Source organism: Drosophila miranda, chromosome 2 (assembly GCF_003369915.1).
Source record: "Drosophila miranda strain MSH22 chromosome 2, D.miranda_PacBio2.1, whole genome shotgun sequence".
Classification (NCBI taxonomy): domain Eukaryota; kingdom Metazoa; phylum Arthropoda; class Insecta; order Diptera; family Drosophilidae; genus Drosophila; species Drosophila miranda.
In genome coordinates this window covers 28,295,217-28,321,894 of record NC_046675.1, presented here as the reverse complement: position 1 = coordinate 28,321,894, position 26,678 = coordinate 28,295,217, and the positions used below count along the sequence as shown (strand labels likewise).

General features: G+C 50.6%; 1 protein-coding gene across 4 annotated transcripts; it reads left to right on the top strand.

The window, feature by feature from the left end:
• Positions 1 to 114: 114 nt before the first annotated feature.
• Positions 115 to 22,365, top strand: LOC108156938 (rho guanine nucleotide exchange factor 17). 4 transcript variants are annotated; one of them, XM_017288699.2, is made up of 17 exons: positions 115 to 251; positions 8,526 to 8,695; positions 8,753 to 10,254; positions 11,738 to 13,911; positions 13,969 to 14,539; positions 18,044 to 18,304; positions 18,379 to 18,569; positions 18,637 to 19,082; positions 19,148 to 19,370; positions 19,441 to 19,532; positions 19,597 to 20,288; positions 20,344 to 20,495; positions 20,576 to 20,643; positions 20,708 to 20,850; positions 20,920 to 21,041; positions 21,108 to 21,452; positions 21,512 to 22,365. In XM_017288699.2, the coding sequence occupies exons 2-17, from the start codon at positions 8,635 to 8,637 to the stop codon at positions 21,669 to 21,671; spliced, it is 7,203 nt and encodes a 2,400-aa protein (XP_017144188.1). In that variant the 5' UTR covers positions 115 to 251; positions 8,526 to 8,634; the 3' UTR covers positions 21,672 to 22,365. The 4 variants fall into 4 exon arrangements, with proteins under 4 accessions (XP_017144188.1, XP_033244654.1, XP_033244655.1 ...); XM_033388763.1 differs by lacking the exons at positions 115 to 251; positions 8,526 to 8,695; positions 8,753 to 10,254; positions 11,738 to 13,911; positions 13,969 to 14,539 and adding exons at positions 15,777 to 16,096; positions 17,376 to 17,938; XM_033388764.1 differs by lacking the exons at positions 115 to 251; positions 8,526 to 8,695; positions 8,753 to 10,254; positions 11,738 to 13,911; positions 13,969 to 14,539 and adding exons at positions 15,777 to 16,099; positions 17,376 to 17,938.
• Positions 22,366 to 26,678: the final 4,313 nt, after the last annotated feature.

Genomic DNA, 26,678 nt, shown 5'->3' with positions numbered 1-26,678 from the left:
AGTCGGAAGGTGTAATTGGTAACGTGAACGTGAACGTTCCGCGCGATACGTAAAAGTTGGCAGTAAATGTAACACCGTCAAGCGGGACTGACTGAAAATTTATAGATTGTGCGTGTTTGTGTGTGTAAAACCGTAATCCGAGGAGAGTCGTCACATCACATCGCAACGCCTTCTGCCCTTAGCCCTTGGCAGACACATCTCATCTCTGGCCGTGGGCAAGGTCAGGCCCCAAATAGGAGTATAATTACGAAGTACGTAGATCTGTGCCGTGCCTCACTATTTATGATTATAACCCACTGCCGAGAAAGTTCTTTGAAATTATGTATAAATACATGAATATGAATGCAGGAATGTGAATACGAATGTGTAGACTCACGTTCCATTTATAACGAAGCGCAATCATTCCTCATACCATGTGGATGTATATGTTTGGGCCAATTTCTCGCTCGAGATGTGGGCTTAAAGTGCACCACCAAAAAAAAAAAAAAAACAGAAAAAGAAAAGGTTAATAATTCGTGCCAATAATATTGCTCTGGGGATCTCTTATGGAAGACGAAGAAGTGTGTTTCGAGTTCACTCTTTCGCGGATGGAGAGGGGGATGGGGAGTAGGACGGGGGCATCGGCAGGAGGAGGGCTCAGACTGCGCGCCGACCCATATTCGTATTTCGATTTCATTTCATTTACAAAAATAAAAATAAAAACACGAAAAATCAGAAACAAGGCAGAAGGAAATAAAAAAAGGCAGCAGCACTCCGACAGCGCACTGCGCCGATACTTAAGTGCGGGCAAATAAGTAAAAGATATGCCATAAAAGACAGCATAAGTGTATTTTGAAGATACTTTTTTTTTGTGTGTTGTGTTTTTGTTTGTGCCACTCTCCCACTCTTCCCTGTCTTTGCTGTCTCCTCTCTTCGCTTCGCCGATCTGCGTTTTGTGTTTTGTTATGCTCTTTCTGGAAGGTAGTACTATTTTGACCAGCAGCAAAACTAAGGATATGTCATAAACGACATATATTATAGCTGTATAAAATTAGACTTTGCTGCCTTATGGGAACACAATCCAGTGAGAGCGAGAGAGCTATATGCGTGAGCTTGGCTTTCAAGCAGAGCTGCGAGCAGCGCTGCGGCAGAGATTATTCTGCTGGCTTTCAGTGTGTGTTGGAAAATATAATTTTGTCACAAAAAGTGACGGCTACGAGCACTTATTTTACGTTTCGTCTCTCTTGCTGTCACAGAAAGGGTATCAAAAGCTTCCACCCACCAAAGCTCGGTTTCTCTCTGTTGGGTTTTATTGTTGGTGTTGACTGCCGCTGCTGTTGTTGCTGCCGTTGCCGCTGCTGCTGCTGCTGCTGCTTTTTGGCCCGCTTCGATGTTAACTTGTTTAGTGTGGGCCGCAGTGGGAGCTCTCTTTTGGGGTTTTGTTTTGCTTGGCTTTAACTTTTATTATTATTATATTGTTATTGTTATTGCTGTCTGCTGCTGTACAACGGTAAAGGACACTCGGACTCGACGGCGTACTCATATGTAAATGCATTCTCCTCTCCCTTCTGCCTTCTCCCTTCCGACTGCCACTGCCACTGCCACTGCCACTGCCACTCAATTGAATTGTGTGGAGATGTGCCTCCTGCCTGCCTGCCCCCCTGCCCCATTCTCTGGGCAGCCAGCAGCTGCACCTTTATCGCTCACACTGGATCTGGGCGCTCCAGCGACAAACACGAGACGCGCGCCAGTCTTGGGGATATTTTTAACTCTTCATTCGCGCAGGCTTAATTCCTGTAGCAGCACAGAGGAGACTGCGCAGACTGCGGCTCCACTTAATGTCTACAAATAATCCAAATTGGGGCTTAGCCGCAGATACTCGAATGGAGTCGGGGGATGAGATACGGAGCGAAGATGCTCCTGCTCCCGCTCCTGCTGACCATCTCCAGCACTTGTGCATTCGATCAGCGGTGCATTGAGGTGAGAGGAATTCTCCAGCAGACTCCTCCTAGGTCCCCATCCCACATGCCAAATGCCGCATGCCACATGTGGCTGGGGTGTCTCTGGTCTGCCAAAGTTCGACCAAACAACGGTGAATGGAGAGGCAGCCACGCAGATGCGTTGAAAAATTGGTTGCTTGGTTGCTTGGGAGGGAAGGGGGTGGGGTGGGGTGGGGACACTGAAGTCCAAGTCGAATCAAGTGCCATTTGCTCAGTGGGACAAGTTGTAGCCAAATAATGACTATATTAAATAACAGTTAGCGAACATTGCATTGCATTGGCCAAAGGCGTTGCATGGATATCTGCCCAAAGGCACAAGGCAGAAGAGGCAGAAGAGTCAGTGCCACAGTCGAGGGGCAGAGTCCAGTGGAAGAGGCACAGCCAGAGCCAGAGCCAAAGCCTGGGTCCCATTTGAACGCTGTTGGAAATGGCAGTAATGTGACCATTTAAGACCTCTTTCTGATGTCTTATGGAGTGAAAACGTCCTGCTGTGTGAAAACAAATTATAGGCATGTAATGTTGCATGTTACGTCGCGGCGACTCTCTGCGACAGCGCTCTCGAGCATCAATGGGAGCGGCAGTGGGGCAAAGGTGGGGACCGGCAGGCGATGGCTGGGGGAGACTCTGAGGCTAAGCTGCCAGCCACACTCAAAAGTTGGCCCCGGTCCCGGTCTCAGACCCAGTCCCGGGCCGTTCGGTGGATTTTGACTGGGACTCTAGCTGATGCTGGGACTGGGACTGGGACTGGGTCTGATGCAGGGGCTCCGTCTTGTCTTGGCTCTGGATGTGGTGTGTGTGTGTGTGTGTGCTGGCTGGTCTAATGCTCTCTAACTGCTTATCAGATTTGTGAGGATTGCGCAAAAAACGATTTCTGTTTGCCTGTTTTTTTGTTTCCTTTTTTCCCCACTCGCGTCGTCGCTGTCCCAGAGTATACCCTTTGGCCGGGGTTGACAAGTGCCTGAATGATGGGGAGTACAAGGAGTGAATATTCAGAGCCCCAATAGATGCCCCGCTCACCAAGATTGCGCCTAGCAGCCACTGTGGCAAGAACACTGCCTGCATTAAATTCTAGCGACTCTAGTATGCCCCAAAAGGGCACCAAGAATTCGTTGTGCAGCGCCTCTCCTACCGGCTAACCTTTTGCCTGTCTTTAGTAATATACTTATTTCTTGTTTTCTTTCTGTCCGTCCGTCCGTCCGTCCGTCCGTCTGTCTGTCTGTCTGCTTTGGATTTGGCAAACAACGAATGCGATTGGAGTCCGCTGTGGAGCCCCGTTTTAGGAGCCATGGATGCTGTTGTGGCCGTTGTTGTTGTTTTTATATTGGCAAGACAGATTCAGATTGAGCTTAGACTCGAAAATAAAGTAATGAAAAGCTTAGCTTAGCTCAAATGGCAGACTGGCCGACTCCTACTCCGATTCCGACTCCTGCCGCCCCACAGCCTCCATGTGGGTTTGTCACTCCGCCGCCTGAACTTTTATTGCCTGGCTGTGGCTGCGGCTGTGGCTGTGGGTCTCTGCCTCAAGAGTCTTGCCACTTCAGCGTACGTACTCGAGGTGAGAAAGTCGGAAACTGTCGCTGGGACAAGTGTGGTCTGATCTGTGGTCTGCAGACCCATGGCTGGCCATTACAGAGCCCCCCCCCCCCATACTCGTACGTACATATATAACGACATCGTCTCTGGCAAAAGACACGCCTTCAGTCGACTAAACTAACAGCTCCGATCGTTTCTTCTTCTCTCTTTGGCGATTCACATGTTACTGGTGGCTCCGGGAGTCCGAGTCCGAGATGGAGATGGAGACGCAGATGATGAATGCGGCAAGGCAATTTGAGTGATACTCACGACCTCGTCAGTAGTCGTCAGCTGCAGCCACGCCCACAACGCCCCAAAACGCTATCCATCTGCATCTTTGCATGCATTTAGCCCGAGCAGCAAATGAGCAGCAGCATTTTGGGGCGGCTCCAGCGAGAGTGGAGAGTGCAGAGTGCGGACTGCGGACTGCACAGGGAAACCGAAAACGGGAAAAAAATTAGGAAACCAACGATGATCGAACTTTGATGGGAACGGAGCTTACATAATTGAAATAAATCACAGCGAAATGAGAATAACTTTCATATCATATCATGTGGGATAATCTTCGGGCAGTGAATGGAAATGGAAATGGAAAAGGGGCCAAGGAGGTGTCCATATATGCCCTCAAACAGATACGATACATCTCAAAACTTCAAAGCGCCTAAATAGTATTTTAAAATAATTTTACGGACTACCCTTCGTGCTTTTATTATCGATCAAAGACGACCAGGAACGTTGTGAGGTGCGGCAAGGGCCGCGGCTCGTCGTGCTCGTCAATATGTGTGTTGCTATCCCGCTCTCCTCCACCAGAGGGCACACATTGCACGAGGAAGATTGTGTGATTCAGCAATTGGTGCTGATCCAGAAACTATAAACTTTATGGGGTCCGAAACGCTTCCTCCTGGGTGATTCCCTCATCCGACAAACTGGATTTCTCTTGAATCTAAGAGGTTCCCCGCTTGATATTTCTCCGGAAATTCCCCTCTGATCTCCCAGCAAACACACAGATATCATCATCCCCGGTTTCGTCTGCGATTAGATAAAGAACCATTTAGCTGAAAGCATTTTCTTACGAAAATTGTGGCCTGGCCCGATCCCCAATCTGCAATCTGAGGAATCTGCTGATTGTCGGAAATTTATCCCCGGAATCGATGTAACAATCAATGGACAGAGAAAGACTGTTGTTGCTGGCTCAACTTTGACTCTTGACGGGGTCGGGGTCGGGCCGGCACACGGCACTAAACTGCACTTTCATAACACAATTTATCGCTGTCTGGCGCTGATACAAGGCACCAGATACAAACTACAAAATGCGGCTCATAAAAACTTAAATCAAGTTAAGTTCCGCTTCATTGTTCATCGTTCGACCAGTCTGAAGAAAACCGAAGAAACCGAAGAAACCGAAGACCGAAAACCGAAAACCCCAGAAATCCCCTGCTCTGGGGTTGAAAGAGAAACCAACAACAAGAGGCAAACAAATTTAATATGTACTAATTGAATGTTGTGCACTGCAGATCCCTCCACCCTCCACTCCATCCACTCCTTCGTTCCCATTTGTATCTGCATCGCTTCTACATTGAGTCCCGCGGAGTTCGGGGCGGAGTTCAGCGAAGTGAGCTGCGGGGTCAGATGTGCTGATGCTGATGTTGGTGCTTGGTGCTTGGTGCTGGGGCTCGTGAAAGTAAGCTCTCGGCCCCATCGAAAATCAAAAGTGAAATGTCGATCTGTGCCCCGCACTGACTCACTGACATAATTCGAGCCCAGAGTCCCCTCCCGGTTCCCAGTATTCTCTGAATACTGAATCTGGAATTACGCCTCACGAGGCATCTATCTCCATCTCTATCTATCTATTTATCTATCTATGGCACCCCGGCTTTGCCTCGAGGTGTTGGTTACCTTTCTGTGGTTTCCACAGGTGCCTCGCTTGAGGCCTGGCCAGCGCCACATGCCCCCAGACTCTCATTCTGAATCGAAGTGTCGGGTACCAACCAACCTGAACTTGAACTGTGAGATACTATTTCAAGCTCAAGTTAGTTACAACAGTTTATAGTTTATAGTTGGATCCAACACGAAAGAAAGAGGAGACGGGACGGAGACGGAGGCCTTTCCTAAGCCCGGTAATCATTCGGTTTCGAACCCTCTTTCTAGGTGGAATATCTATCTATCTGTCGTGGTTTTCTTATACAGAAAAAGGCACTTCAAATATTCACAATACCCTCTTTAAGAGTATTATAAATCTCTGATCTGTTGGCTTAATGGCATCGTTTGAATTTTGCTTTCTGTTTGGGCCACTCTTGATTTCAATTCAAGTCCAAGTTCAGGTGCCGCCCTTGGCTACAAAAATGGCTGCAATGCCCTTTGGACGGTGCATGGATCTACTCCTAATCCCGTGTGCCCCTGTCCCTGCCCCTGCCCCGTGCCGCTGCTGCTGTCATGCAGGAGGTGTTGCTGATGTGCCGTTGAAACGCTGCGCAGATTAATCATAAATTCCATAACAAAGAAGTTCTGCATGGATCAATGAGGGAGCTTGCAGCACGGGGCATGGGGGCAGGGGGGCATGCGGCATGGGGCCTGTCACTTGTCAGTCAAAGTGGCACAACCAGAGGGCAGGCCAAAGCGAAATAGTTACAAAAAAAGAAGGCGCGAGAGAACAAAAAATAGGTGTTACCACGGGCCAGCATGGGGCATGGGGCATAAGCCATGAGGCGCGTTGTCAGGCTTAATTGTTATTATTGTTCAGAGATGGGGCACTGCTGGGCGATGGGGCATGGATGTGGAAGTGGCGCAGAGGCTTCTGCAGCTGACAGAAAAATGTTCGCAACATGTCAAAACTTTTATGGTTTTTTAATGGTCGCCAGAGTATGAATTTAATTGAATTTCTGTTTGTGGCCCCACAAACTATTTATACCCAGAGTCAAGGGGGATTAGGGGGCGGGGATTATGGTGTCCAGCTTCTCTTTTTAGAGGTCTCTTTGCCAAAAGCTTACAGCCTCAAATATTTTCCCTTATTTTTTGGGGGGGGAAAGCCTTCTTACATCTTCTTTATCTCTCTTGGGTCTCTCTCTGATTGCTGACGTTTGTTTTGCGGCCAGAACTTTATCTGTGGCGGCGGGCTTATCAGAGCTGCGATGGTATTCCATGGGCAAACACTCGAAAAAAGATACAAACTTATCTGGAGGCTCTGGGAGTATGACAGTTATATGCTAAAGTCGGAAAGATTTGCCTCGAAGCAGCGGCCCCCCTTCTCCAGTCCCATCCCTGCGTGTCTCTGCGCCGACCTTGAGTCGCTTCTAATTACCAGATACAGATACAGATACAAATGCATCTGCTGTGCAACTCCAGCTGGACGATGATAACAAGAGAGAGAGAGAGAGTGAGGGCTTTGTTTAGACATTTCGATCTGGTTGTGTGTGGTATTTATAGATGCGTAGGATCTCTGTGTATCTGTGTATCTGCGGCACTGCATTCCTGAATGATTACCCAGCAAAAGATACCCACATTTGTGTCTCTCGACAAAAAAATGCTTTACACAAAATTCAATATGTACGTACACACGAGCCCACGGGACACATATAGAAGTACAGTCCGTTTCATGCCAAACGGAATGTTTGTCTTTCTTCGAGACATTTCGGGGCCCGCCTTATGCTCTCGTCGCGCACCGTCCAGTGCAATTGTTTCGCCACGAGCATATCTTTCACTCAAAATGTATCTTCGGCGTGAAGCAAAAGATATTTTTGGTATGCCTGCGGCATGATATTTTGGGGACAGATGCGTGGATGCGGCTCCTCCTGTTTTTCTCGAACGGATTTCATTCGATTTTGGGACTGTCGGGGGGGGCTCCATCGCGTCTTGTCGGTGGTTTTTGTTCGCTGGGAAAACGACCGGCGACAAGGCTTTTCGGAGACGTCTCCGAGCTGTGGTGCCTGCAACATGCTCTGCTGTTTGTTCAACATCAATTAAGCTTATAAGAAAGCAAACGCTGCAGACTCGGTGTTCAACGGACGAAAAAAAAACCACGTCTCAGCCTCAAAGAAAAAGTCTTCCTCGGAAACAAAGCCACCCTCCCCCCCGTCTCGTAACCGAAACCCGAAAGACAATGGGGTCTGCAGTGCAGTAAAAAAAGGAGAGAGAAACTAACTAAACTAAAACTAAACATATTTAATGACAGCCAACAGAGAGGGGGAGGGGGAATGGAGGAGGAGTGGGGTGGGCCTGTCATGGTCACGGCTCTGCAGCGCTAGAAATCCGAATGCGTAACACTCGGAGCGGGGGGGAGGGGCCGTAAGGCGATCCAAGAGGAGCCATGAAATCCTACCTCTCGCATTATTGCCGTAACGCACTGTACTCCCGAATGCCATGCGTCGCACGCCTCTAAAAATAGACAGGAGAGGCGTGGTTGTGCTTTTGCTTTTTGAGGCACTGAACTTTGCGGCGCGTACACTCGACCAAATCGGGCCACGCACTCGAATCACCCAGAGATATGTCTCATACTATATATTGTAGATCCCACCGATGGTCAGGAGCATGCCGAAGCCGCCACTCCACGGATGCCTTCAATACGATACGATCGCCAGACCAATGAAGTACGAGAGTCTCCCAATGAAGGCTGGAAGCACGTGGAATAGGTGAAGGAGGCATGAAAGTTATTATTAAGTAGAATGGCAAAGACTAGACAATACCTAGACGTAGACCTAGAAGCGCTAGAACAGCTTCTTGGTCCCCTTCCTCTTGAAACATCTTGGTATTGTCTAGTCTTTGCTGATAAGCTGCATGTTTGCATGTCTCTTGCGCGTTCGTTGCATGCTTTTGGGCGAACTCTTGATGTACCCTGTACCCCGTACATGAGAGTACATTAGGCCATTGCCTTCCTTTAGCATGAAACCCCTAAAAGTGCACGTCTTGAAGGGTAATATAGGCTTGCTTCCTTGATGTCTAGACTCCAGGCTCTTCTAACTCCTTCCCTTGCGTTTCCAGGGTCAAAAACAGAAACAGAAACCTCCGGACAGACCCCATTCCATCCCAAGAAGGTGATCCCGTGACAAGGCGAGAACCAAGGAACAGGCGCCTCAACTACTGCTGCTGCATGCGGCACTCGAGTCGGACAGTCGACAGTGAAGTTATACATCTCGAAGGAGAAGCCACTGGTGAGATATACAGATACCAATTATAGACGCACAGATTTAGCTTTTATCTATTTCCAGCTGATCAACAGGTGTGCCATCCAGTGAAGCTCTCCAGCTCGCTGCCTGCCACACCGCAGCTGGGACAGCGGGCAGTGCGCGGACGGGGCTACAAGAAGCTGTCATGGAATGAGGAGCTGCCCCGCCAACAGGGGACATCGACAATGATCACTCATGGCCAGGAGTCCAGGGCCAGGCCACAGCTCTCCTATAAGCACCTCAACAACAACAACAACGAGGAGGAGGAGGAGGAGCAGTACGATCCCATAGCCAAGTATTTTGCCCAAACGTCGAACCAGCGGCAGCGGCAGCAACAGCTGCAAGAGCCAAAGCTGTTGCCGGCGAAAAGCTCACGGATTTTGTGCGAGAATTGCTGCGGAGAGAGGCATCAACAAGTTGGCAGCGCCACGGATCGCCTGCCGCTGCCTCAGCCTCAGGGGTTGCCGCTGGGAGACAGCGATTCAGTGTCCGATTTGTCGTCGTTCCGCTTTGTCTTCCACGGGGAGGAGGTCGATGCCAAAAGGCGCGTATTAGTCGATGTCGATGCTCATAATTGTAACCAAGGCGATGATGATGATAATTATGATGATGTTGATGCCGTTGACGATGACGATGACGTTGCGCGTCGGCCGGTTATAGAAATAGAAAATCGGGAGCCAAATACATCAGCCACAAAAGCGGAAAAGTCAGCAGCAACAACAGCAGCAGCGGAAGACGCGTCATCGCCAGTGTTGTCGTCCCTGTCATCCGAAATCAGCGACGAGTCAGCGGCAATTTGTTGTTATACAATTGACAAAAAACTGTCACAGCAGCGGCCACAGCCACAGCAGCATCCGCATCTTCGGGCCCATCCGGACCTGCAGCACTACCAGTCCTCGGCGACGGTTAGCTATCGGAACTATCAGCAGGCAAAGTGTCCTCCGCCCGTGCCGCCCAAGCCTCGCGTCTGCAGCAGCAGCGATGAGCCCGCTCTGAAGACCCGCCGCCTGGTCTGTCCGCATCCGCGCATCTATCCGGCGCCGCATGGCAGCTGCTGCGTCCGCAAGGGCTGTCCGCCGTACTCCTTCGAGGGGAACAACAACAACAACAACTACAACTGCAAGTTCGGATCGAGTGGGGGACCACCGCGGTCGCTCGTCTACGACCGCCATGGACGGCTGACCTTCGACTCGGAACCGGAAGTGAGAGTGGAAACCGAGCATAGCCGCCGGGCCAACAACAACAACAACAGCAACAACAGCTGTGTGCGTCACAAGTCGCTGAGTGAATCTCGATTGCCGGTGACCCAACAGCAGTACAGAGAACTGAAAGTAGTGTCCGATCCGTATCCCGATCCGTATCCCTCGCGAGTGGCAACAGAACAGGGCTTGCATAACCGAGGATGCAGTGGTGCCAGAACAACGCCTCCAGTGAATCCCATCCCGAACCACAGTCCAAACGAAAACCCATACAAGTCGAATAATCTACTCCTTCCCTGCAGCTGCAATCCCCATCTATGCTCTTCATTCAACAAGGAGAACGGGGTAAGTTCTGCCTACAAAATGGTATACGGGAATGAGGTATGATATCTCATAGATTGGGATTAGTGTAGGATCGAATAGAAGTTACACCAAAGAAAAGCGCTTGAAGATGGGATAAAAGTATAATAAACGAACGGATCAATAAACCAACGCAAGACATATTGTACATATGTGGAATGTATCGCATTTGTATATATATTTTTGTTCTTTAAACTCATTGGCAAACCATTCATCAGCGGAACTGTCAGGTAGTGAAATTTTCGGCGATAAACCTTTTGTTTTGATCAGCTTTTATTGATCCCATATATCATATATATATCCGTTCAATTGAGGGACAGCGAACGCCTCGGATCGGAACCGATGATGCCTTGGCACCACCTGAAACACGCACGTTCTGTGGCTCGGAGACCGAGAGAGTAACGGATTAATTGTTGCTAGAGAGAGAGAGAGGGAAAGTTTTGTGCTCGGGAGAGATACAATATGTATCTTTGCTGGTGTTGCTCTACTTTTGTGTTATTTGTGTGAATCTTTTAATGCCTACACTGGAAGAAATGAAGAACTCAGTTAGGAGCTTTCTTCATTGTTTCCCTAGAAATATTATAGGTATAATAGTTTATGGAGCTATTCTTGGAATAGAGATATAATCTATTGATTAGCTTTCGATCTATATCGTTTGTTTTTCCGAGTGGATTGTAAGTTTGTCCGTCCGGTACGCTCATTCATCCGCCGTGCTCTTCCCAGTCGCTAGCCAATGATCTCTTTTATTTTCTGTATATTCTATCTATACATATTGTCTGTATATAAGTAGATATAAATGCCTATAGATATGTAGAGGTGTACATGTGGAATACGTACTTTTACCATATATATATCCGAGAGATCTGTTGTTTATACTAAAAATATCACTGTATGCGTATGTATACAAGATTCTGCCTTTTATATATATCCATATATATATAGAGCGCTATATTGTAGAGCTGTGGCTGCTCTATGACTTGTCTTACATTGTGTGTGCGCCGTGTGGCATGGTCTCCGCTCTTCCCATCTTGGGGGAGGGGGCTGTGGTATGTGTGTCATTGTGCAGTGAACTTAATGACGCTGTGTGGCAGGGTAGGGTTTGGGGTTGGGGTTGGGGTTGAGGCGCCTAATATTATGATGTTGGCCGGGTTCCGGTTCTATTCCCATTCCATTCCCATCCCCCCATCCCATCCCACTTGGAATGCTGATTATGGCTAACTGTTGGTATTGATCTCCATATTACACATACGCAGCGTTGACTCAATTTGTTCGCCTCGAATCGTGTTGGGATTTGTTTGTTTTTACTTTTCGAAGGGGCTTGGGGATTGGGTGGTGCTTGGGGGGGTTGGGCGTACGCCCACAGCTAGTCCATAAAAAGACACACACACAGCCAGAGGGAGGATGGTGGGGGGGCGGGGGTTTCGAGATCCGATGGTGAATAATCAACATTTAACTCGAATTCCTGCAGCACACAATGGAGAAACGACGTAATACCCTGGACCGGATACAGCGCCTGGGATTCGGGCGCAAATCCTCGCCAGCTGCCACCGCCGCCGGCTCATCCACCGCATCCTCCTCCTCCGCCTTAGCGGCAGCAGCAGCAGGGCCGGAGAAGCAGCGCAAAACTTCAGAGCGGTCGGAGCGCCTCAAGGAACTGACGGAGCTGCTGAGAGGCAACGGGGGAAGCAGCTCCAGAGCCTCCTCCACGCCCACGCCACCGCCACCGCCGCCGGCACCGCCAGTGCCGCCACCGCGAAAGCCGCGTGGCGCCTGCTTGGAGCGCCAGGACACGGACACGGCCGCCAGTCAGACATCCGAGAGCAGCAACGACGCCACCGCAAGGGGCAGCAGCCACAGCGGGGGAGGCCTCAGCACAGCCGCCCGCCTCTTTGCCTCACTCAGACCCAACACGAGTCTCTCCAACCTGGAGGCCTTCATGTTGAGCAACCGTGAGAAGTCCAAGTCCCCGCCTCCATCGACGCAGCAGCAGCAGCGACAGCAGCAGCAGCAGCGACCTGTGGAGAGATGCCTAGATGCCTCAACACGAAGCAGTAGCGAGAGTACGCCGCAAGCATCGAGACCGGAGTCGCGGACCGTGATCGGTTCGTATGCGCCAAAGGGAATTCCGTTTCGCTCCGTTTCGTTCTCGCAAATCGACTGCAAGTCGACGCTCAGCGCCCTGAGGGATCGCCTGAGGCGCGACAAGGCCATCGAAGAGCCCAGCCCCAGTCCCACGTATTTCAGGGAGAGAGAGGAGTCGGTCTCGTCTCCGGCAGCCGTCGCGGGTCCGGGTTGGGTGCACATTCCCCTGAAGAAGACAGAGCTGTGCATCAACCTGAACTACGGGCAGGAGAAGTCGCTGGACCACGACTCCATCCAGGAGGAGGACATTTTCTGCACAGAGGCGGTCTCTGGCAGCAGCTCGGGGATCCTGTTCCCGGCACCGGCCACCGCCAGCAGCGTGATAGCCGCCCATGCCACCATGGAGTCCCTGACGGACACTATTCAGTCGGAGAGCGACTGCCTCATCAGGGAGGAGATCGTGCTGCCCATCATTGTCCAGCCCCTGGAGGTAACTCCTCCCGCCTCCGCCGGGGGCAGTGCCCCCAATCTGGCCACGCTGATGGAGGAGCAGCTGCCCCTGGAGTCTCCGCCAGACAACTTCCTGCAGACGGCCACCACCTGTGAGATCCCCGTGCCCGTGTACGAGTGCGCCGCGCAGGAGTGGCTGGAGACGCCCGCCCAGGAGTGGGTGGAGGTGGTCCCGGAGACCATCCAGCCGCCCATCTCCCACGCCGCCTGCAAGGTGTCCCAGACAGAGTCCACGCTCACCACCGCCGTGAGGAGCGACCTGGTTCCCACCATATCGGTGAGCCGCTCCTCCGAGGAGGGCGATGGAGTGGCCAGGATAGACGACGCCCCGCAAGTAGAGCTGGCGACGACCGCCAGGAATCCCTCGCCGGAGCAGCCGCACCATTGCAAGCAGTACAGCCAAGACGACCTGGAGCTGTCCAGCCCCGAGCTCCGCAGCTCCCTGGAGACGGTGGCCACGCCCCGGCACAGCACGGACGAGCGCCAGAGGCGGCACTTGGACAACTCCACCAAGCGGAAGGGCATGTACATCGACAACGCCGACTGGCAGGCACCGCCGGAGGCAGTCATCCGCCATCGCGGACTGGCACTGGACATCAGTGTGACGAACCTGAATGCCATCAAGCCCGAGTCGCCGGACGCACACTCCCACTCCTCGCAGATGAACATCAGCAGTCCCATTAGCTGCTATTCCTTTGAACTGAACACGCCCGAGCTGGAGAAGAACGCCCCGTCCTGGGGCAGCGGGGCGCGCGACAAGTCGCAATTGCTAAGCAACTTTAGCTGCCACAGCAGCGAGGAGAAGGACGACGTGTCCAGCAAGAGTCTCAGCTTCCTGCGCACCGACTCCACCTCCGACAACGAGTGCGATCGCATCGCCAGGGACCGCGTCACCTCCAGTCCCACTCCCTCCACCGGCGACTACGACTACAAGCGATTCTCGAAGCGCCCCCTGCGCGGACCCTACGGCCAGATGCTCGAGGCGGAGATGAAGAAGCCCAACCGGATGCACTTCGAGGAGATCCTAGAGGAGCTGCGGGAAACAGACAGGTAAATGAGTTATCCCCGTAATGCTGGATGGGACTAACCTGCTCTCCACTCTTTCAGCTTGCATCTGCGAGGCGCTGCTGGTGCCTCGAGCCCCGTTGGGGCTTCAAGTGGTGCCCCCCGCCCCAACATGCCGCAGTATTCCAACTCGATGCGTGTGCGAAAGACGAGCACGTACCTGCCCGTGCCCTCGCATGCCCGGGCCGCCTCCACTCCCTCGCAGCTGGAGCACACCAGCAAGAACGCTATGGCCTGCGCTGCCCCAATCTCCGCATCCGCCAAGAACCTGGGGGAGGCAGAGCTGGTGCACCACATGAAGCGAGCCGCCTCCGAGGCGCCGGCCCCCAAGACGCACCACAGCAAGCGTAGCCAGTCCATGAGTACGGAGCGGCCCAGCCAGCACCACCACGGTCACGCCCACGGTCACAGTCACGGTCACAGTCACGGACACAGTCATGCTGCCAAAAGGAGCCTGGATGCCAATGCCAATGGCAGTGCCAGTGCCAGTTCCAGTCCCAAAACGAAGACTTCTCCAACGCTGGACTTGAAGCCCACACCCGCTCTACTAGCGGAGCTTTTGAAGGGTTCCAGCGAGAATATGCTCTCGGAGCAGCGCCAGAAAACAATTGCGGTGAGTCCATCAATTATCAGGGGGGGGCCTGAGTGGTCTGAGATCCCATTATATCCACCTCCATATAAATTACTGCTGCGCTATAAAGTAGACTACCGTTACCTAAGCGCGGTCTCAATGAATCACGTCCGCATACGTCCACTTCGATTCCATTTGTTGCTGCTTTCCAGTTCCAACGCAGTTTCTGTCGCTGCGATCACCTCACCGCTGTTTTGCTGTTGCTGTTTTGTTGTATACACACGCACACAGACACACACGCTCGTCTGTTCTGTGCTTTTGTTTTGCTTTCAACGTGGAAGTGCATAGCGTGGCGGCGTGGGTGTGAGATGGATGAGAAAATGGAAGCGACAGCGGCAGCGGCTGCAGAAGAGGCAATGTGAATTCCAGTGCGCAGGCGCCAGGAATATCAACCAAAAAAAAAAAACAAAGCTGCGCATTGGAAATGTGTGTTAGTGTGTTAGGAGAATGTTCCAGGCACAGTGGTTGTGGAGTAAACTATTTTTACAGCAATCTTCAGTCCCGATGACTGAACTAAATTAGTTTCCGACTATTGCATTAGTCATACAAACTATACTAAATAAATGCAACAGTCCGCGTTGTGAGGGCCCCAGAAGGCTGGCTGTCATGGCGGCTGCTATAAAAGTAAAAGTTCCGATCTCTCAGCCGATTTTCCTGCTCGGACACTTGTCGCATGCAATAACATGACTCTCTCTGGGAATCTCTCTCCCGCTCTCTGTACCTGGCCGCGCCCAAGGTATGTTGGACAGAAGGTGAGGCAGGTGTCTAATCGCTCTCTTACAGTCTGGCTTGCGCCCCGAGACCATCGTACCTTCTGTTTAGTGTACCTTGTCCTGGGCATTCCAACGGTCTACCACCAACAGCTGAGTGTGGTGTGGCGTGGTTGAGGGGGGGAACTATGTTTATGGCTGGCCTCCTGCTGCCGCCCTGTACCGCGTTCACATGGATAATTAATGTTTGGCTACACAAATCCCAATTTTACAACGAAACTCTTTTTCGCTCTCGCTGATACGCACATAAGCACATCCCACACACAAATGTGCGTGTGTGTGCGTGTACAGTGGGTGGCAGGGCGGCTGCTGCTTCTGCCGCTGCTGCTGCCGCCGCTGCTACTGCTGCCACTGCTGCTGGTTTTTCAGTGTTGCTTGGAATATGAAAAATGGAAATTAAGTGTGTATATAGCACAATGGAATGTTTTGAGCGAGTCGAGTGGCGGCGCGCACTCCTGTTCGCTGGCCGTCCACACATCCAGACCGTTCTCGTACACCTATTGTGCTCTGCTCTCTCCCGCGCAGTAGCAGCATAAGCACAATCAGCCGACCGCCGACCGCCGAAGCCCGCCGTTCGTCCACTGTGTGCGCGTTTTAATTCTTATTTGCTTTTCTACGACCATTGTGTGGCGGAATTGTTCATGTTTCGTTTGTTAGTTTATTTTGTGGCAGCAACAAACGCCTGGCGCACGAAAAACAATCAAATCAAGCGGAATTCGGTTTAAAGAGTGTACAAAATACAGAAACAAATCAAATCGCTTTCGCATAGGTAGTGAGTGCGTGGGAAAATGTCTTGAGACATCCGTCAAACCTAAGTCGAAAAAGAACGGCGTGTTGTACAGCCAGAAGAAAACGAAAAGGACAAGCAGAAGCAGAAGCAAAAGCAGAAGAAAATTCACTTTTCATTTTCATACGAATTAAATTTTCTTCTCTTTTTGCTGTATATCCGAGAGTCTGTCCGCGTGCCTGTGTGCGTGTGTGTATCTGTGTACCTGACTGCACAAGGCCAACCTCTTGTTGCGCCGCATTACGGCAATCCATACACATGTGTATGTGCGAGTAGGTGTAGGTGTAGGTGGAGGTGTGTATCTGTGAGTGCAAATATAAACTCTCAAAACTTATCCCACTGTAATGGAACCGCACTCTCAGCAGGAGCCAGAGTGGGAGGTGGATGGATTGGATGGGATTAAAGAAGGGAAAGAGAGAATCAATTACCTGTCTTCCCCATACGCCCATATGTGGGTGTGTGGCTGTGTGTGTGTTAACTGTAAAGTGGAATCTATGTGGGAGTAGGGCACTAGATGCAACGCAACTTGGTTTCCTAACTGCGCACAAATGTATGCTGTTCCACAGCCTCCTCCCTGGCAGATACTCCTCTGAGTGGGAACATTCTTAGCACATGTGTATGTGTAATCAATCAATCAATTCAGTGGCTGTGATTCACTAAGCCAAGCCCGAACAGAACAGAGCTGAACAGAGCAGAGCACTTAAAAAACTCCTAAGCTGTGACTGGCACCAACTGCACCTGGCCCACGCTTTCCCATTTCCCAGATGGTCTTGTTGTTGTGTCATTATTGGCCTTCACTCAGACCTACTCGTGCACAGCAACAACAGAAACAACACGGTCAGTGTCATTATCAAACCACACAAAAGCACACACCGACACACACACACACACACACACAGGCAAACAGGCCATGGGCCATGGGCCATGGACAGGCGCAGTATCCCAGCACGGAGGATGAGGAGGAGGAGGAGGGCTGGGCTGGGCTCAAGGCTGAGTGACTTGTGCGCTGCCTCGTGACTCCTTCCACCAATTCGTCTGCCCGTCTGGCAGGCTGGGACGTGGGCAAGTGGGTACTCGTTCTCCCACTCGACGGCTACGCAGCCAAGGAGGCAGACTGTTTCCTGCGTGGGGATGTTGCATGTGGCATGTTGCATCTGGCTTGTTGCACTCGTTGCGGCAGTCTGATGGAACAGCGCAGCTAGGGCAGACGTGTGACCGGTTACTTATCCCCCTCCCCCCTCCCCGTAAAAAACTCACGCAGAATGCAGCTGAATTAGCTTCAGGTAGTGCTTCGGTACAGTGAAATCAGAGCAGAAACAGTTGTTCTCCGGCGAACCACTCAGAACACTTTCGAGAAGAATTGAACGCATTCCGAGAATGTCGCACAACCGCGAGAATCTTCGTCTCAGTCTGTTGGATCTCCAAACTACACTGACCGCTCCCTCGAACTCCGTGGCCGCCGCCGGCGCAGCCGGCGCCGCCCTGCTGCCACAAAGCCAGACCGGCGGCACGGCATCCCACGGCAACTCCCACAGCAACAGCAACAGCAGCCTCAACATCAGCCTCAGCAACAGCAGCAGCGTCTCCCAGGCGGTCTCCATGGCCACCACAACGGTGGCTCGCCTCAGCAAGGCGGGATTCGGGACTGGGGCAGGTGGAAGCGGAGGAGCTGGAGCCTCAGCCGCAGGATCGGGCTATCACAGCGACAAATGCGACAGGCTCAAGAAAATGACTTCGATTACCTGCTCCGACTCGGAGGACGACTCCGAGCGACGGGCCCAGTTCGATATGAGTAGTAAATGGAATCTGGGCGGCTATGAAGGTGTAAGTCTGGTCGAGATCAACATTAACCCAACCGAACCGAACCCACTGAATCGTATTCCCCGAGTGAAAGAGAAACCCTTAAAACCCAACCCATTTCCTTTGCAGGACACTCGCACGTATGTTGTCCAAGAGATCTACCGCAACGAGCAGTCCTATGTGGAGTCGCTGCAGACTGTTGTTCTCAAATATCTGAAGGTGCTGAAGGCACCCGAACACGCGGGCATGATTGACACCCGCACCGTGGACGAGATCTTTTTCATGGTCCCGGACATCCTCGAGATACACGAACGGTTCTTGGGAGATCTAAAGCATCGCCTGGATGACTGGGATGTCCAGCAGAAAGTGGGCGATGCCTTCATGGATACGGTACAGCCAGCACGAAGATAACCCACATATCCCTCTATTTATTCCGCTCTCTGTCTCTCTCTCTCTCGATGCAGTTCTCGAAGCTGGAGGTCCTTGAGGTCTACACATCCTTTGTGAACAACTGCAATCGGGCCAAGAACGCCATACGCTCAATGAAGCACCAGCGACCGTCGTTTGCCAAGTTCCTGGAGTCCACCTCCCGCGAGCACAAGGGAAAACTCACCCTCGACAACCTGCTGATCAAACCGGTTCAAAAGTTTCCCAAGTAAGATTTCCCCCAAAAGCAAACGGAAGAGATCTCCCTCTCTAATAATCTCCCTCTCCCTCTTTAGTTACGAGCTTCTGTTTCAGCGACTGATCAAGCACACGGATCACGATCATCCCGATCAGAAGCACCTGCAGGACGTGCTAAAGCTGGTCCACGACATTCTGGTGCACATCAACTGCAAGGAGCGCGAGATCATGGAGAACGGGCAGCGGGAGGCGACACTGCGCGAGCTGGAGGGCGTGATCGAAGGCATTACCGATCTGACAGCGCCAGAGCGGCAGTTCCTTCTGTTCGATCTCGTGTCGATGCCCTCCGGTGCGGGGGCACGCAAGGACCGGGGCTTCTTCCTGTTCAACGACCTGCTCGTGCTCACCAGCATCAAGAAACGAAGCGGCACCATCCGCAAGCCCAGCAACAGCATCTGCCCGGGCACCGTGGCCACCACGCTGGAGACCAACAAGTACAAGTGTCTCACCAAGATCTCGCTGGACTGTCTGGAGATTGTCAAGCGTGCGTACACTCCATCCAACGCCGCTGGCCCCAAGCCATTCTGATCCTTCTGTTTTTCCCCACAGCCAAGGACGAAAACATCAAGCGCATCGTCAGCGAAATCGAGAGCCTGGCCGACGACTGCGGCAAGCTGCAGCAGATCAGCGACATCACCGCCTCCCTAAAGTACCCGCACCAGTATCTCGAGGACGTCATCCGCGAACTGCATCGCGACGTCCAGCGGCAGCTCTCCGAGCGCCAGTCGAACGACACCCAGCTTAATATGCTGGAGCTGACAGTCAGTTCACCGTAAGTGCCGCTGTGATATCTCCCCTCCAGGGTTCTATGTCAGTCCCTAATTGTAATGAGTATCCCGTAGCAATGGCAACCAGAAGCTGACGGTGGTCTTCAGCAAGACGGAGAAGCGTACGGCCTGGGAGGAGACCTTCAACGAGGCCAAGCAGAAGCTGGGTAAGCACTCCATCGAATCAATCATCATCCAAGGGAACTCTGATGGAACTCTCTCCTTCCACAGCTGCCACTTTGGAGCGCCATCCCATACCCGAGTTTCTTACCTCCATACCCATACGAAAGACCCGCGCCGGCCTGCAGTTCACCTGCGCGGCGGCCACGCTCAGCGAGAACCGGGACGTGTGGGTGTGCAACAGCGACGGGTATGTGGGCCAGGTGTGCATCATGTCGCTCCACCCAGAGCCGAATGTCACCAGCTGCAACGGTGTCTGCAATGCTCGCATCCTGTGCGTGGCATCTGTGCCGGCGTACAGCTCTTCGGCCTCGAGTCGCAACAGCAGTGGGGAGCAGACCGGTGGAGGTAGCCAGGAGGAGAAGGAGAAGCCGCGGAACAGCTCCCAGCAGCCGCAGGCCACTCCGAGCTACACACAGCAGCTGCACGACTTCCGCAAGAGCATCTCCCCCAGCTTCCAGACCGGCTCCTCCTCGGCCACGGCCACGCCCGAAAAGAAAAAGACACCCACGCCGGTGGCGGCTGGCGACGGTGTCGCGGTGGCCGCCAGCAACAGTGATACTCAGCTGGAGCTGAATCTGAGCTCCAGCGACGATGAGACGGAAGCCGCCGCTGCCTCCGCCTCTGCCTCGCTGAACGTTGCCAGCGGCAGCACAGGATCAGCTGGATCTGGATCTGCGGGTCTAGTGGAGCGTGTGCCTAGTCCCGCCCCCTCACTGCATGCCGGATATCATGGCCATCAGGTGAGAGCACTCTTATCTTAACCTTGGCATCCTTATACCTTATTCTGGGTTTCAGGACTCGAATCCCGAGGAGGGCGAGAGCAATCAATCAACCATGTGGATTGGCACCGAGGATGGCTGCATCCATGTCTACAATAGCACTGACAATATTCGCATTAAGAAGAACCGCATCAAGATCGAGCACCACTCGGCCGTCTATTCCATTTTGTAAGTCAGAAGGCATTGAGTCGCCATCGAAGATCCTTGAGGGATACTACCAGTAAATCTCCTTTCCTTTTTGCATTCAGGTACCTTGACAATCGTGTGTTTGTGTCGCTGGCAAATGGTGATATCTGCGTTTACCTGAGAGATGGTGGTAAGTGGAGCGCTAGAGATCTCCATTGAATCCTTATTTAATCCCCATTTGTGTGTTGTATCAGCCACCTCCTGGAATACGTGCTCATCGCATTGCCTGTCCATTGGCACCGTCACCAGTCCCGTGACCAAGTTGCTGAATGTCAACGGCAGGCTTTGGTGCTCCATTCAGGGCATCATCAAGGTCCTGGATGTGGAGACTCTAACGGTACGAAAGATGCCCAGAAAATAATCTCTGAATCGTACTAAGAATAGTACTCACTTCTTTCAATCGCAGGTCATTCATCAGATACAGATATCGTCGGATTCAAAGCCGATCACAAACATGACAGTCGCCAGCAACTTTGTGTGGATATCCATCCAGAACTCGGCACACATTAAATGTTTCCATTCCAATACGTAAGTGGAGCTCAAAGCCATCCGATCCGATCCCTATTAAATGCGAAATCCTCCTCCACCGAACAGCCACCAGCTAGTCACCGAAGTGAATCTCGCGCCCGCCGTGAACAAGATGCTCTCCAACTGCGACGAGATCATTAGGCAGCACAAGGCCGCCTGCCTGCGGGTGACTTCGCTGCTGTGCTGCAAGGATCTCATCTGGATTGGCACCAGTGCGGGCGTCCTTCTGACCATACCGGCCCTGGGCTACGAGAAGGGCGCCGTGAACATTGTGCCCACAGGCATTCCCCACGGCCACACCGGCCATGTGCGATTCCTCACATTTGTGGAGACCACCGGTCTGGAGGGGACGACAGGAGCCGCCCGGGAGGCGAGCGGAGGTTCCACCAGCGATGAGTACTCCAAGCAGGGGTAAGTGCATGCAATCACTAAGCTTTAAGGAGCTCTTTTAACAGCTCTTTGCCTTGCAGCTCCATAAAGCACTCCAAATCCAAGTCGGAGACCAACAACACGCTGATCATTTCCGGTGGCGATGGCTACGAGGACTTCCGCAACTCGGGCGCCAACTCGCTCAGCGAGATCGCCGGCCGCGAGGACAGCACCAACCATTTATTGATATGGCAAATTTGAAGCAGAAGGCGTAAAAATCGCTGGAGGCTTTTGCTTTCGCGCTGGAAAAACAATAACTGAGATCAGGGATCAGAGATCAGTAGTGCCAGATCAGTGCGTAGAGCGGAGTACATACTGCAGCGGTTTTTATGACTACGATGAGATTTACAGAGAGAGAGATAGAGAGAGAGATCGATCTACAGCAGCTCCTAAGCTGGAAATTAGTAGGTTTGGGATTAGGGGACGGGACTGATTGATGCTCGAGAACCTATCTAAAAATTGTGTATATTTGAAACTGAATGACTAATTACGTTCAGCCTCTAATCAATCATCAGAGATTATGTATTATGTATAAACTATTAACTATAAACTATGACCCCAGAAACCACCCCAAGCCCCAACCCCTTGACTATCCTAGCCACTGGATTAGTGCCAAAACTACATATAATATAGCCGACTCTCGCCACTTTCAATGTACATACATACTGCAGATCGCACAGAGCAGGGGGCAAGCAGAACAGATCAAGAAGGGTATGGATACGATAGATATTTTTGTATTTGCTAATATTGTATGTATCTGTAGATCCTATTCAAGAGTTAAGCGTTCGTTCTAAGTTTGTTTGAATTGAATACAGGGGTCGTAACGTAATGTGTAAAGTAAAACCTATTATACCTATGCAAACCTATATTTAATGCAATAAATAACCTACCCGTATGCAGAGTTGATTCTCGATCATCCCTGCCTCGACCCTGCCCCGAATCCAAGCGCATTAATCGAATTTATAATCAACTTAGAGAACACTCAAGGGGCATGTGTAGTGCCCCCCCGCCCCAACGCCACGCCCCAGCGGATAGGCATGTAAAAATCGTAACTCTAAGCGTCTCCCTATTTTACAGATATACATACATATATATATAAATATATTGACAAATGATTAAACGGCGTTTATACCTAAAGTTTATTGTAAAACCTATATATTTCATGCAAGTGAATTGAATTGAATTTTGAATCTGAAATTTGCAAATTTTAACATACAATACGAGTGATATTCAAATGTTTTTGCTACTCGTAGAGTTTTTTTTGGCATGGTACAAACACTCAGAACACCGAACACAAAACACACACAGAGATACACACAAATACTTATGCATACTTATATATTTTTCTCGGTAATTGAAAATTGTGCGCACCTCAAACAAGAAACCCCCAAGAAACCCTGAACCCCAAGGCACCCTTCGGTGCATCGTATAAGGGTCGCGTCGCTCAAAGGCCTAAGGTGGCTCAATGGCAAATTGTATTAATTTAAGTATGAGAATATATATTATGTATTTCTATGTTAGATCTGGTTGGTTATTATTAACATAAATCATTGTTCAATTCAATGCAGTATTTCAAGTGTATGCTAAGCAATTTCTATACCACAAACCACAGCCACAACCACAGACCACAACAAAAACCACACTAAGCCACACCGAACCACCACCACCGAGAACGGTTTCACCTGTTATTTGGAGTGGGAAATGAAACCGCATCCTATGGAAGTGAAGTGCATTAAATGCATTCTATCATATAATCAGTGAACATCTGACAATTGTTATCCTACCTCTATGAATACCAAGGTGTTAAAGATAAATATATATATACACATACTATACATATATACTCAAGGTGTTGCTTGCTGATCAGAAGTGGGATCAGGATTAGGATCAGAATCGGAATCAGGAAAAGGAGAAGGAACAGAAGGATGGGAAGGACGAGGAAGAGTGAAAGCAACTTCCCCCCACAATAAGCTGTAATAATAGAATGTAAAACAATAATTCCCTATTTGCCAAGCGCGCATATGGTAAGGTTCAAAATAAAATATCTTGTAAATGTGTTAAAGAATAAAATATATATACAATAAATACCTACCTACTATTATATTTATATATATATATATATATATATATATATGAAATTCATAGACATGTATTATATGTTTGTATCACCTGTAATAAACTGAACTCTTTAAGCCCAAAGTCTACTCTGTCTCTGTTTTGGGATTATCCGAGTCCTTAAAATGGACAGAGGAAAACCCTCTGTGGATTCCATGTAATGTTGGCCAGAGACTAAACTATTTAGCCGCCTGTTTAGTATTCTGCTCGTTTTGGTCAGTTCCAATTTAAAAACCCCCCTGGATCCTGATTTATATATAATTTATCATTTAATTGCTTTGCCGCTTTTTGCTTTTCTGTGGGCCCCGTACATTGATTCAGATGCGAGCATATTTAATTATCGCGTTCATTTGTAAAAATTAATTATAAATGGATTTATGCTGCCGTTGTGCCACTCTGCATTCGTCTAACCTTTTATTCCGTATCCCACAGCCAGGCTGCGCATTTTAATCTGCATTTAACCCACCAAATCTCTGCACTCGCCCATGGCCATGCCCGTGCCCATCCGGTGTCCATCCTCCCGCGTACATTTAATAATTCATTTTAATTAGTGTTTGTCAAAACCGAGCGTGCCTCTGACCATCGGATTCCCATTCGATTTGGATTACGATTACGATAAGCGTGCCGAGAATGGAGGAGTCTGCGTGGTGGGAGGGGGGCGGCCTATTGATTGTTTGCTTACCTTTGCGGCTTCTGTCTGACTGTGCCTGTCCCTCTGTAAAATAAAATCAAGCAAATTATGCGTAAAACTCAATTATTTTGGACTTTTAAAACAGGCAGGCAAATAACAACAAAGGGGAAAAACTTTTGCCATAAGGCATTTACGTAAGTGCTGGGCCATGCCCATGGAGTTGAAGCAGGAGCCAGAGCCGGACCAAACGGAGCAGGAGTCCTCCTCCGGTGGTCGATGGTCGGTGGCAGGCTGGTCAAACGGAAGAGCCCTGCCTTTATGCCCCAAGTTCACGTCCGGCTCCTGCTCCGGCTCCGGCCCTGTCCCTGTCCCTACCGATACGCTTGGCCACATGTGTGTGCGGCAACATGCTGCGTAAATTACATTGCACGCGCCGGCATAATACCCTTCCTGGCATATGCTCGGAATGTTCCATTACGGCGGCAGGGCAGTCAGCATCCGCGGGGGAAAAGCCCCGCCCTCAACCCCCCCACCCTCCGGCAAAAGTTCGCCAACTTTTGGCTGAAACTTTTGGCCAACTTAAGGACTTATTACTGATTCGCTAGAGTATCTGGACTTCTGCTCTCCTCCATGATTATGAATCCTTTGCACTGCCTCTGCCCCTGCCCCTATGGCTGCTCCTGCTACACCGTTTCCGACCTGCCTGCCTGCCTTCCTGCCGCACTCTGTCCGTCCGTCTGGAGCGAAGGTCGTTGCTGGTCTTCGGTGTCTGTCTCAACTCCGCATAAGTTCTTAATAAATTTCATTATTGCATTTTAAACTTCATGTGGCATTATTTATGGCTGCCACCAGCGGGCACACACACTACTCAAGTGGCACACAAACACACACACACACACACATAGGTGGGCTCTGTTGTTGCAGGTTGAACAATTCCCAGATCGTGTTGTTCTGGCAATGAGTACGTACGAATATCATGACTTTAATCAGTACCGCCTCTAAGGGACGGGTCCGTAGAAGCAGTTTAATTGGAGGCGCCACGTTTTGTTGCAGCACTCGTTCCACTCGTTCGTTGGAATCTTTTTTGCACAATTTTTCACAATTTGCAAATAGATTATCTCTGTTCATAAATCCCAGTGTGCGCATCCATCTCCTGCCCCTGCCCCTGCCCCTGTCCGCTGTCCCCTGTCACGTTTTGGGGTCTCCTGCCTAATATCCAATAATGTTTTTCAGTTTTGTGTTTTTAGTATTTGTGTGGCTTTTGCGGTTGCGGTTGCTGTGCAAATAGATGAGGTATGGGACTGGGAGCCATTTCTTTGGGGGCATGGCATCCGCACGTTTATGGTCAGAATCGAAATTGCCATTTTCACCATTCGAGGGCCAGTTGTAAACTAGATTAACCAATTAATGCCCCAAACTGTTGGGCAGGACGATGGAATGGAATGGCAGGACCAAGGACCAGGGACCATGGACTATGGACCATGGAGTTGAACTATTTGCATGCGAGCTTACTTTTAATAAGCCGCCTTCAAAACCTTTAAGGGGCAGGCGGATACCCAGCCCAGCTCTGGCCCCGGTCCATTGTAAGCTTTTCCACAATTTCCGAACAACAGGCAGTGTAAGCCCGAAATCTGCTTAACGGACAATGGCAGGCGCAGGCACGGCACAGGCACGGCCACAGGATGTTCGAGGGAACAACAAAACTAAAGGGAAAATGGCACAAGTCGAGGATGTTCCAGAATTAAATTGAAAGTACTATATATGTATGTACCTACTATATATAAAATACTATATATCTGTTAGTCCGCAGCTCGACAGCTCGACAGCTCCCTTCCGCGGATCCAGTTCATGGAAATAATATTACGCTTATTGATTAAAATTATTAATAGCTTGAGTCCCTTTCCAGGCAGTGCATTAGGGACACAGCGGGTTCATTCACCTATCAATTAAAACCAAGTCGAGCAGAGCCAGAGCCTGACCAGAGCCAGAGCGAGATCTGGGAATGGGAATGGGAGTTTGGAGTGGGAGGCGGGCTACTGGCTGGGGGTGGGGATAGGGATATGGCTTCCATTTCCCCAGACTAATTATGCGGGCGAAATTAAAAGTTTATGACGCTGGAGAGAACACATGGTGCCAGGACACTTGGCGACAAATTGTCGTGTCCTGCGTCCCCTCGATACGGAACATGGGATGCTATTTATGTGCTGTGCGTGTGCGTGTGGCATGCACCACAACAAGTGGGGTAGCGATTTGTCAGGCAATTACTGAATCCATTGCAAGTGCCACTAAGACAAATTGTTAAACTCAATTTGGGAGCATTGCCATTGCCATTGCCATCGGCAGTGTGGAATGTGGAACTTGGAGCTTGGAGCTTGGAGTGTGGCGTGTGGCCGGGCTGCATAGAAATGGAAAGGTTTTTTGTCCCCAACTTGAGAACTTGAGACGGGACAAACTTTTACACG

Excerpts from the sequence above, each read along its gene's own strand:
- LOC108156938 (XM_017288699.2), top strand. The coding sequence starts at position 8,635 with ATGCGGCACTCGAGTCGGACAGTCGACAGTGAAGTTATACATCTCGAA. Across the intron at positions 13,912-13,968 it reads GAGCTGCGGGAAACAGACAG|CTTGCATCTGCGAGGCGCTG; the intron begins GTAAATGAGTTA and ends CCACTCTTTCAG. Across the intron at positions 18,570-18,636 it reads CCGGTTCAAAAGTTTCCCAA|TTACGAGCTTCTGTTTCAGC; the intron begins GTAAGATTTCCC and ends CTCCCTCTTTAG.